The following is a 12,842-nucleotide window of genomic DNA, read 5'->3' on the forward strand; positions in this document are numbered from 1 at the left end:
AAAACAGACGATCAGATTCACCTTCAGACCAAACTAACAACTTCCTCTGAGTGAGTTCAGCTACAGGAGAGAAAAGTGGAAACTACAACACTGCTGCTTCAACCTGCCAACACTCCTCATACTGAATGTGAGTTTAAATAAAAACACGACTCAAAGTAAGTTTCAGTGAAGTTAGTAGAGGAAGGAGGGAGCCATGACTGACTGTACTTTCTGTCTGCTGTGTTTTCAGCTTCACTCAGAGACCAAATGGCTTCCAGATCAGAGGAGGATCTCTGCTGTCCGGTCTGTCATGAGATCTATAGAGATCCTGTTCTTCTGTCATGTAGCCACAGCTTCTGTAAAGACTGTCTGAAGAGCTGGTGGAGAGGGAAACAAACACAGGAGTGTGCATTTTGTAGGAGACTATCTTTGTTTGAACCAACTTCTATGCTGGTGTTAAAGAACCAGCTTAGTATACTATGACTCAATAGCATATATATTACATAAAATATTAAAAAGTCATTGTATAGCATGACATACCATACATTGATTTTTTGTGTGACTTTTATTATTACATAGGCTTCTATAGTATGACTTAATTATGATTTTTTTTTCATGACATCTTTGTTCAAATTATTATTTTTCCTCATTTGTCACCTTTTTATTTTTACAGTGATTATGGATTGGCAAGTTTTCATAGAAGTGAAACCATTAAATAGCTTTGTATTTTACGATTATCAAGTTCCCATTGTTAAGTTCCCAATAACAATGAATTAAAGCATGAACAATCATTTGAGTGTTGTGTCATAATTCAATGTTATAGCTTTAGGTGTTGTGCAAGAGTCGTTTTTGTAACTTTTTTTTGTAGTTATGTGTCGTGTCTTTAGTTATACAACTGTAACAATTCTGTTCAGTAGATTATCTCATACGTATTGTAACACTAATTGCCCCCACATCACCCATATATTTATAGCCCCTGACAATCCATGGCCATTGAAATAAACCCTTGTTGGCTACACAACCCTGATCCTGTGCCATCGTAGTGGGATTACACTTCCTACATGTTATTTTAAGGAACATCTACCCATTCTTAATAGGATCTAAGATTTGTTCACCAGCTGTTTGACCAACAGTAGCAGCTCCCAATGCTGCTAGAACAAGGCAATGGTAAGGACAAAGAGTTTCAGTATTATGCAGCTAACATGTAGGCCTAAACTAGACTGTGCCTAGAGTGAAGGTGGGATCACTCCATGGCACTTGAGTGGGATGGATGTGATTAGTTACACATGTTTCTCCTATGACAAAGTGTCTGCCTAGCAAAGTCCCACAGCTCTGAAAGTTCTATTTTATCTATTTTTTTTAGATTTTAGCTGTGTCCTAAATCAATACAAAGTACAGTATCTACTCATGCTACCTATACATCAGAAGACTTTGAAAAGATTTGGAAAAGACTCCCGGAAAACTATCAGCTCACACCTGCTCACATCTGAAGACAAGTGTTTAGAGTTTTGAGTGAGTTTTTAGTCCCAGCCTAGTCTCACACTGAGATTTTAGACAGACTGTAAATCTTGCAGGGTCACTATTTTCTAGACTATAACTAGATTCTTTTAGCATTTTTCCCATCATGCTCTTAGTAAAAACTTACAAAATGGAGGAGAAGCAGCTTTTGGCTCCAGCTGCTCTAGTGTGTGCAGTGGTTTGTGTTGAAAAAATAATTTAAAATAAAAGAAGAGGAGAAGACGCCACAAAATGCCCCTCACAAAGCTGAAAAAGAGTTTCTGTTTTTAATCACATGAAAAGTTGACTGTTTTACAGTAAAAATAGATATAAGGAAGAATAAAGGAAAGGAAAATGTACAAATGAGTTCATGATATACATTTATGTCCTATTTGATTATAATTAGTTTAATTAAATAATTATATTTATCAGTTCTATCAACTTTCATTTGGTTAATCATACATTAATCGTCGATTATTTATTACTTATTTATGTATACATTTATTTATACATTTTAACTACGTCTCCTTACTGTTCTCTTTACTAAGAAACAGCGCCCCAAAAATCTAAACATATTACATCACTATATGTTTATTTAGGACTGAGCTTACTATCATTATTGTGATGTTACTTTTTCTTGTGGGAGTGGTTTTACTAGCCGGTCTGGGACCGGGGACCTTTCCCCGCTCATCTATTGGTTGGTGATTGTGTTACATCACTGAGACTTGAGATAATATGAAACAAGTTTGATAGATTACTACCTTAAACTTAACGATGGAGATGACGGGAGCGCCGTGACTCCAGTAAAACTCCTAGATTTACTAAAGACTTTCAGTTTTTAGTCTGGGACTGAAAATCTTTTGGTGTAAGCCCAGTATAAATGTGACTTGTCATTGTAAGAGAAGAGGTGGAATGTAATTAAGTGATTTCACTTAATTCAATGCATTTGGCTGAAAATACTTAATTACCAGCATTTTATTATCTGCATTTCACTGGAGATGTGCCCTGCAAGGTTTCATGTGACCGAACAGACACACATGCACGCACACACAGATAGACAGAGAGAGAGATACATATATAGATATACGTATAGGCTCTGATTGCAGGATATTTTCGCTATTTGCGGTATACAGTGTGGTATTTCTACTTTTACTTCATGTAGTGAATCTGAATACTTTGTCCACCACTGATATACAATTTAATGATACGTGTCCTGAAATGTCAATAAAAAAGGAATAATTGTGATTATTAGTCGTGATTGTTCTTCAAATTATTCTTTAGCTGGTTAACACAAAATTAACAGTTTTGATAATTGATTACTTTCTTCTGTACTACAGTCAGGGAAAAAAATTTTAGACCACACTTGTTTTCTCCTTGCTTTCTTGTTCATTTTAATGCCTGGTACATTTGTTTGGACAAATATAATGATAACAACAAAAATAGCTGATAAGTTTAATTTAAGAGCTGATATCTAGACATTTTCCATGGTTTTCTTGATAATGATTTTAAAGTACCTTTAGTTGAACCAGCCATTAAAATGAACAAGAAACTGAAGAAAACATTGCATCTAATAATCTTTCCATGACTGTAGATGTTGTGAAAATAATTTAAAAAAAACATACTTTGTCTCCCACCTGTGGTGCTATTTATCAATCTAGAAAGTTGAGTGTGAGTTGCAGAGTGTTTATAGAGATTTTGTCCATAGAGATGATCACTTTTATCGAACATAATGGGACCAGATGGCACCACTTTTTGGTGGCCGAAGCGCCAAAAATACAGATATGAAAAATATAACAGCAGTGTGTCTTTACTTGTTTGGTATAGTTCCTACATGAACCTGCTCACCAAAAGGTCAGTGAATGCAACCACATAGCAGCATATTAAGTAGTTAAAATGATCCCTACCTTGACAGTAAAATGATGCTTACATTAAAAAAAAAAATAATAATAATAAAAATAATAATAATAATAATAATAATAATCCAATAATACAAGGCCGTTCTGCATATTTAGTACTTTTACTTTTGATACTGTACATTTTGATGCTGATATTTTTGTGCTATTACTGAAGAAAGTTTTAAATGTAGGACTTTTACTTTTAGTGTCATGATTTCACAGTGTAGTTTTAGTACTTTTACTCAGTGGTGGAAGAAGTAATCAGATCTCTTACTCCAGTAAAAGTACCAATACCACCCTGTGAAATTACTCCACTACAAGTTCAAATCCTGCATTCAAAAATTACTGAAATAAAAGTACAAAAGTATCAGCATCAAAATGTACTTCAAGTATCAAAAGTAAAAGTACTCGTTATGCAGAAAGGCCTCACTCATATTTTTTATTTATATTCTAAATATATTATTAGATTATTTGTATTGAAACATTTATGTAAGCAGCATTTTAGAAGATATATTGCTCATTAATACCGCTTAATATACTGTTATACTCATTTTAAATTGATCATGTTTTTCATGGTAAATATCGACCTGAAAAACTAAAGCTGTCAGCTAAATGTAGTGGAGTAAAAAGTATAATATTTGCCTCAAAATTGTACTGAAGTACAGTACTTGAGCAAATGTACTTAGTTACTTTCCACCACTGCTTTTACTTAAGTAAAGGATCTGAATACTTTTTCCACCAGTGTACACAGGTTACAAACTAACTTGATTTTCATACAATATAATTAATAATATAATAAAAATCCTGCTTAAAGTACAGGAGCAATTAACTCAAAGGGAGTTAACCATTTCCGGTAAATAACACCATCCTTTTAGAGTAAGGGGCCTGACTTACAGTAAACTAGCGGAGACTGTTTGAAACAGAGATACTGATTAGCAGATTACTGCAGTTGTAGGTACCATGACGACGAGGGCTCGTGCGTCTTAAGGAGAATGCTGCTCTCTGATTGGCTCACAGCTCAGAGGCACAAAGTCCTTCATGCAGGTGACACAGAGCTGCTCAGTGAGCTGCGTCTGTACTGGCACAAGCAGCAGAAGATGGATAACTGAAGACTAGAGTGAGGAGATTCAAACAGGTATGTGCTCATTTAATGGTAAACTGTTTTTATTCTAATGTTATTATAAGAAGTGAATCTTGCTTGAAGTGACCTTAAATATATCAACCTCAGTTTGAGATAATTTATAATAGGGCTGGGTGATATGGACCAAAAGTCGTATCCTGATATATTTAGGCTGAATATCGATATATATCCCAATATTTTCTGACAAAGTGAGAGCAAATGCTCAGTCAAAGTCAAAGTCAAATAGTCACAAGTAGTTTTATTGAAACTATTTGTTTATTTAAGTGAACATAAATACTGTATAACAACAGGCGTACCTCTTTTTTTTTTTTTTTTAAATCAAAGCTCCATAAAGTGCACATTTAAATAAAAAAATGATCTTAAATAAAAGCAGCAGCTTGCCTGGATCAAGGATCACAGCGCAAATTTGAACTATATCGATATATGCGATATGGTCTAATTCCATATTAATGGATATATTTTAAAAATATATCGATATCTCTTTTATATTGATATTTTGCCCAGCCCTAACTTATAATGGCTTTAACTATTTGTATTTACCTGTTTCTGGTGCCATCCTTTATATCTATGTCACTAAGGTGTTTAGTCAGTTTTTTTATTTGTAGACTAGTTTAAATTGTATTTAGGACTGCAGTAGAAGTTTAACATAGAAAATGTTTTGATTACTGGGTGTTTTATAGCAAGTGTTTTGGAAATATTTGTGGCATATAATCTTTATCACAAAGAACATGAAGCCAGTCTGTACTTTAACCTGATTCTGAGGGTTGAAGGACAGGTAGTGAGGGTTAAAAAGCACAATGATGTTTTCACCCAGTTACATAATCCACATCAAACAATGCATTAAGGATAGTAAAACGTCTAGGCAGTTGCTCTTTTATAGCCACAATCAAAACAAGAATGCAACAAGCAGAGATTAATGTTCCAAGGAGTTGGACATGGCAGTTAAATTTATTGCCTTAACCTGTTTTTCTTTGTGGCGGTTGCTACTGTGTTGATAGGTGTATCTATTGGGAGATAACATTATGATGTTCATCCGTGTCCTTTCACTGGAAACAGGTTAATGACTAACTACAGTCTTATTAGTCGGAGGTTTTGTTATGACAAGGTAAAAAAACAGGCCACACTACAGACTTCTGCAGCAGCAACTATATAATACTTAGGGAAGTTAAATTTACAACAGAAACTCAGTTGTTTTACATATTGATATTTGCATGTGTTCAACCCAGATTTTGGTGCATTAACACCGTTTGTCAGATTTATATACTGACATGCATGCAGCATCAGGACATTTGCATATTAACTTGGCGAGAGGGACTTAGATTTTTTTCTTAAAGGGATGACACGACAAAACCTGCACAATACACAAGAGTACTTTTGTGCCTCTGTTGGCTGATCCAGCAGCCCTTCCCTCTCAGGTGTTGAAACTTATCCAAACTTTCTTTTCACTATCACACAGAGGTTCCTTTATACTCAACTTCAAGCTTTATGGTAGCAAAGTAACAAGTATTTATTCTCTTAAATTAATCACATGCACACTTAGCTATAAAACAATAGTGCTTTTAATTTCTAATCACATAAAAAGTGTCTCACATGCCAGAATTGTGCCTTAATTTTAATATCCCCAAGTAGTGACCAACTATAACTATATATGTTCTCTGTGTATGTCACTACACATACAATTAATGATCATTTCTGTGGAGAAACATCCACTGTTACAGTGAGACAACATGGTCAAACTGGATATCATATAGCTTTGAGGGGATCATTGCTGCTGCCTTCCACTCCCTCTGAAACTGATCCGGTTGAGGAAGATTAGGAGTGGCATGTGTGCTGTAATCTGAGTCACATGCAGTTATAGAGGAGATATCTGTCAGAAACACACTAAGCTATGATACCCTGTCATTCTGCCCAGTCAAAGGAAAGATGGAGTGCATGTTAAACACACCACAAGGTTACAGAGAATGATACATGAGGATGAGATGATGTTTAAACAGGTCACTGTGCAATTAAGAAAATAGTGTAATTGAGTAATTGAGTATTTCCACATATGTAACTTTACACTTCTACTTCACTACATTTTAGAGGCAAATATTGTATTTTTTACTGCACTACTTTAGCTTCCAGCTTCAGTTACTTTTCAGGTCGAAATTTATCATAAAAATGTGATCAATTTAAAATTATTTTTATAAATCCCACCACATAACAGTATATTAAGTAGTCAAAATGAGCCCTATCTTGACAGTAAAATGCTGCTTACATCAATAAAAATAATTATCCAATAATACAAGGCTGTTCTGCATATTGAGTACTTTTACTTTTGATACTTAAAGTACATTTTGATGCTGATACTTTTGTACTTTTACTTCAGTAAGTTTTGAATGCAGAACTTTTACTTTTAGTGTAGGGATTTCACAGTGTGGTATAAGTACTTTTACTTAATTAAGGGATCTGAATACATTTTCCGCCAGTGAACGCAGGTTACAAACTAACTCAATATTTAACAATATAGTGTAATTAAGAAAATAGTGTAATTAACCACTTCTAATCCATCTAAAAGAAGGATCCTTCTAAAAAGGACCATTGCAACACCTTTTAATTAACTACAGACTATGTTTCCTTAACATCACTGGGAACAATTTTCCAAATAAACTGTAGTGTTTTAGACGGACTCCAAGGCAGTCACTGGTAATAGTTTTCCCAGTAAATAAAATAGTCTTGCAGACTTTAAAGACAAAATTAGATTATAATTTAATTTACTTGAACCGTTTTTTCCCCTCAAAAGTTCACTTGTAAAGCGATGTAGTTGTAGGTAAGTAAAGTCATACCTCACAGAACACTACGCAATCGTGGAAAAATATTAATAGTAATACAATTTCTTGTTCATTTTAATGCCTGGAACAACTAAAGGTATGATATCAAACAAAAATAGCTGATAAGAGTTTAATTTAAGAGCTGATATCTAGACATTTTAAAGGAATATCTTATCTTATCTTATCTTATTTACCATGGGTTTCTTGATAATGATTTTGGTTATTACCAATAAAACAATGTTAAATGTAAATAGATATCAGCTCTTAAATGAAACTATTATCAGCTATTTTTGTTGTTATCATTATATTTGTCCAAACAAATGTACCTTTAGTTGTACTAGGCATTAAAATGAACAAGAAAATGAAGAAAACAATGGTGGTCTAATATTTTTTTTCCATGACTGTAATGTTGTGAAAATAATAAAAAAAAACATACTTTTTCTCTCATCCCTGGTGCTATTTATCAATCTAGAAAGTTGAGTGTGAGTTGCAGAGTGTTTATAGAGATATTGGCCAAAGAGATGATCACTTTTATCAAACAAAATGGGACCAGATGGCACTTCACTTGTGGATGTTTTAAGCGTAAAAATATAACAGCAGTGTCTCTTAAATATAAACATAAATTATGACCAACATGACAGTTTCATGTAGGAAGTATCAGCTTCTTGTGTATAGTTCCTACATGAACCTGCTCACCAAAAGGTCAGTGGATTTAGTAACCGGGTCATGACTTCTGAAAGGCAGAAATCCATGGTCGATATCTCCAAGACTCAGCAACTCACTCTCAACAACCTAGACTGATAAATAGCACTACAGGTAATAGGGGGAAAAATAGTATTTTTGAGCTGGAGGTGAACTCTTTACTCTTTAAGTGTAGAGACACTTCAATCGTTCTCTAAAACTGTCTTTGAGCAAAGAAATTCTTACTTTTTACTGAAACAAAATTGACAAAAAGCAAGTTTAAGTTTAAAATCTACAGAGGCTGTAATTTAGTTGTCTTTCAACATCTTTTGACATTTTGTGATATTTTCCCCCAGAGCTCCTGCAGTGCATTCATTATTGCTTTTATTAATTGTGCACGTCATCTTTTCATCTTTTCCAAGTCACGCTAAGATATTATAAATGTGTCATGAAGGCACAGGTTGTTGTGAAACCACATGGCACTCCATGTTTACAGTATAGACTAACCAGGACTAATTGTAATCCTGGTTGACATAACCCCAGTTATACTTATATGTTTGACACTGTTATATTTAATCCTGAGCTGGATCAGCCAGACCTGGAGCTGTCCCGTCCCCGGTGGTGCTGATTGTTTTTCATTTTCCTTCCTCTCCATGTCTGCTTGTACTCTTTGGAAACAAATGTACAGCTTGCTTGGCTCCAAGCCATTTATTGTTAATCAGTGTCTTTACACATTGTACTGTAAATTATTTATTAATTACAGAGGAAGCTAAAGTCTAAATTGCACAACAGCTAAAAGATTGTCCTATGGCAGAATACTCTGCTGTGGTTAAAGCTCAGATATTAAGAGATAAGGTTGATTTTTTACAGATAATACTGAATGTTGCAATGCATCAAACTCTGATCAATGCTTTGTTGGTCAATAAGTGCATATCGTGCCCTGTAGAAATTGTGCAATTTAGTCTCATTTAGGTTTTTTTTTAATGTGTTTTTGCACCAGACAACTGGCAGAATGAGAATCTAGCATTTATTTTTTGCTGCAAAATTTTACTCAGACTACCAGCTTGTTGTCTTAATCCTTACTGTTCATTAATGCAATGATTCTCAACCCCAGGGAGGACACGATCTAATTTCTTTGTAAACAGAATGTTATTAGAAATAGCTGCATTACGTTATCACTAGGTAATACAGAAGCTATTGTGAGGTTAGACCAAAAATATTACCATGAATATTGAAATAGCAATATATATATTTTTTTTTTAAATCCAATGTAAATCTTTAGGGACCATACAGATTTCACACTGTAAAAAAAATGCATGCAAACCAATGGCTGTCGGAAGATAGAACAATTAAAAACCGGAGGAAAAGAAAATGGCCCAAATAGAAATTCATGTCCAAAGAATGTGGTAGAAGAGGAACAATTTCATTTTTAATTTACAACGTATTCCCTTTTCACAGAGTGAAACTCAGCAACCTGTGCCACTACCCCTTGGATAAACTGGGGCACTAAGATGCCCAAAAGTGATACCTGGCCAGGTGGCATTGGATTGGAGACAATGAACGGCATGGACAGTGCTGGCAGCTGTGACAGCGTCGTCAGCGCCAACTCTGGCTTTGTAAGTTAATTACCTCTACCATCTGAAAAAGTATTTTGTAGTTCTTTTATAACTCAATGTACAACATTACTTGAGATATCAAGAAAAAACCATGTAGGAGACTGAGCTGATACATGGAAGCTAAGAAATGCACCTTTCTTAACTTTGTGTACAGTCATGGAAAAAAATATCACTTTTTTTCTTATATTTCTTGTTAATTTTAATGCCTGGTACAACTAAATGTACATTTGTTTGGACACATATAATGATAACAAAAAAAATAGCTGTTAAGAGTTTAATTTAAGAGCTGATATCTAGACATTTTCCATGGTTTTCTAGATAATAACCAAAATCATTATCAATAAAACCATGGAAAATGTCTAGATATCAGCTCTTAAATTAAATACCTATGAGCTATTTTTGTAGTTATTTCCATGACTGTATATCTAGAAGTAAAAGGTTCCTCTGATAAAGAAGTAAGTAAAATATCTTTTGGGGATGCCCATTGGGAGATTGCTGCCCAAAGAAAAGCCTTGTTATCTGTGTTACAGAGTGATGATAGTCTAGAGCATCTGTCTGCTGAAGAGAAGGCCTGCCTCATGTTTTTGGAGGAGACTATTGAGTCTTTGGATACTGAGGAGGACAGTGGACTGTCCAATGATGAACCGGACCAACTGCCGTGCCCTGGCAACCTCGCTAACAAACTGGCTGACCTGTCCGCCTCCATGAACAAGAGCAAGATCAGCGGTGAGTTAATCTCTAGGCGCAGATGCGGAATTAGCAGAACAGTTGTCAACTAAATACTTTCTAGAAACAAACATGTTTGTTTGTCTTTCAGGTTCACAGAAACATGCGTCAAAGGAACCCACAAAGGAAACTGTTGACACCAAGCACCTGCAGAGCTACCTGGTTCCTACACCGTTTGTTGTGGCGAACAGCACCCCATGCTCTCTACCCAATGCAAAGCCGGGTATCCCTCCAGAAAAAAACATCACCTCCAAGTCTCGCTTCACTCCTTCAAGCAACAAACCGGATCACAAACACAACCAGAAACCTGCAGCTCCCCAAGTACCTTTAGAGGTAAATGTGATGCCTCCTCCCACCAAACCAAGGGACTTCTCAGTTGGGACAGCTGAAGGTTTACCCAGAGGTCCTCTGTCCTATGAGGCACTTGTTTATCTGCGGAGGAGTGCCTCCACAAAGAAGACGCCTCTGTGTCCCAAAATTGATCATACTATTGATTTGGAAAAGCACCTTCCTATCACAGAGGAAAGCCCAAAATTTGGGATTCTGCCAAGATCGGACAGATCCCACTTTTCCCAGGTTTCTAAGCCGAAGATCGATCCTCCGGTTGTGGCCCCCAAACCCAAAAAGATTCCTGCCAACATATCTGTGAAAACACAAGATAACGCATTGAAAACCTCAGACCCCTCGTACAATATCAAGAATGCAAAAGATCCCAAGGTGGTGAGACTGGAAGCTCTGCAGAAGCTGGGTCTCCTGAAAGACCCAGAGCCAGAGGATGACACAGTAGCCCCACTGTCTCCTCCTAAATCTCAATCCTCTCTGGAACCAACACACAGCAGACACACAAGAGGTCCATCTAGTGCTAATCCATCAAGAAGCCCATCGTTCTGTCATTCCCAAGTGCCCACAGAGCCCAAGATCAAGCCTCTGCAGAGCAGTGCCAGTTTCCACCACTACTCCAGACGTGACCAGCAGCCTGTCTCTGCATCACACCCCACTCAATCCAACAAACTGAAGGCAGCTGGTCTGGAGCGCTCTGCTACCCTGGACAACCACAGAAATGGTGCAAACTCTCAGCCTGCAGCCAACAAACCCTCAAACTCAGTGGGGTACACAGTGATGGTGGTGCCTGGGATGGGGGCTGATCGGAAAGAAGCACTCAGAAAGCTTGGACTGCTCAAAGACTAAAGCAGGTAAACGGCAGTAAACTCAGTGCTCGGAAAGAGTTCAAGAGGACCATCAGCTTAAAGAGATAGAGAGCATTAAAAGGGAACTTGGCACTTGGCACTTTGGCACACTGAAGCAGAAGAGGATGTAGAAGAGGAACAATTTAAAGCGCAAGACCAGCACTTTTAACATGTTGGGGTTAACTTAAGGGCAGTTTTTACTCCAACTATTGTTCTTTTGTATCTGAAAATGCACCTTCCACATTTCAAACCCCTGAGGCTCTATGTGTTAATGAAAATGGCATGTTAGTGTTATGCCAACTAATCAGAATCACTTATTATGTTTGCCTAGTAAATTTCAGTAAGATACGACTTGACAACGCACAACAGGACTCCTAATCAGCAGCAGAAAGATTGCATGAGAATGTGCTGCTGAATATTTAAAATACATTTTACATGCACAAGTATTCACACACTTTATTCAAGTTTTGTGCTGAAAGAAATTACTATCTTAATTCAACAGTAGAATGAGATATTGTAATGAGCCTATATGTAATTTTGTGACACGGGATCATGATTTATGGTATTACTATATTGCCCACCCTAATTTTAGACAGTAAAGCAAGCCATATTGTGGCTTTCTATTGACAGAACATAACATGCTGCTCTGCTGAACTTCTACTCATAACAAACATCAATCAAAATCAGCAGAATTTACACATTACTGATTGTTTCATAATTCACAGTTGTGCCTATAAGTGGACAGAAGATCAGAATTCTTATAAAACAATTTTTTAAAAGTGTTTTAGTGTGATCTTTCAGTGTTTTTGTATTCTTTAGATCAGCAGCACATTATAATTTAGATCTGGTGCATCAAAACAACAGATTTCTACTACAGTATTTTATACAGTATGATTTAGACAGACTGTGTCCATGTGACTGCCTTCATTGTATAAATACTGGAGAAAAAAACAATAATAATGTGAACATTTTTACCGGTTCTTTACCATTTCCATAAATACCAGTGAAAATAAAGAAGTCTGCATTATAAACTGTGCATTGTTGTCTTTATGCTCACAAGTTTAAGTCCATCTTTTGACTTTGACACTTTGACTCTTTAAACTTGAGCTCTTAATGGTTTGCCCTTTCAGACTGAGCTGTTAAATAAAATCCTGCAGAGTTAGAGCGGCACAAAGCAAACAAAGTGCCTTTAATTCTGTCCAACTATCATCCCTGTAAACCTGCACAGTGGCTTTACGTCTCTGCTTCGTCCAGCACTCCACTTACACAATGACTGTCAGTCATACTACTCATCTTACACGCCACTCGAG

At 36.1% G+C, this 12,842-nt stretch overlaps 1 protein-coding gene across 1 annotated transcript; it reads left to right on the forward strand.

The window, feature by feature from the left end:
- The first annotated feature begins 4,452 nt into the window (after positions 1–4,452).
- zgc:158258 (uncharacterized protein LOC791186 homolog) lies at positions 4,453–11,533 on the forward strand. Its single transcript, XM_059329428.1, has 4 exons — positions 4,453–4,506; positions 9,462–9,619; positions 10,150–10,345; positions 10,437–11,533. Exons 2-4 carry the CDS (start codon positions 9,515–9,517, stop codon positions 11,531–11,533), a joined length of 1,398 nt encoding a protein of 465 aa, XP_059185411.1. The 5' UTR covers positions 4,453–4,506; positions 9,462–9,514.
- Positions 11,534–12,842: the final 1,309 nt, after the last annotated feature.

This window comes from Centropristis striata, chromosome 3 (assembly GCF_030273125.1).
Source record: "Centropristis striata isolate RG_2023a ecotype Rhode Island chromosome 3, C.striata_1.0, whole genome shotgun sequence".
Taxonomy (NCBI): domain Eukaryota; kingdom Metazoa; phylum Chordata; class Actinopteri; order Perciformes; family Serranidae; genus Centropristis; species Centropristis striata.

Bases quoted from the DNA above. Each gene is read 5' to 3' on its own strand.
- zgc:158258 (XM_059329428.1), top strand. From the start codon at position 9,515: ATGCCCAAAAGTGATACCTGGCCAGGTGGCATTGGATTGGAGACAATG. The intron at 9,620-10,149 runs GTAAGTTAATTA...TCTGTGTTACAG, and splicing joins TCAGCGCCAACTCTGGCTTT to AGTGATGATAGTCTAGAGCA. The intron at 10,346-10,436 runs GTGAGTTAATCT...TTTGTCTTTCAG, and splicing joins GAACAAGAGCAAGATCAGCG to GTTCACAGAAACATGCGTCA.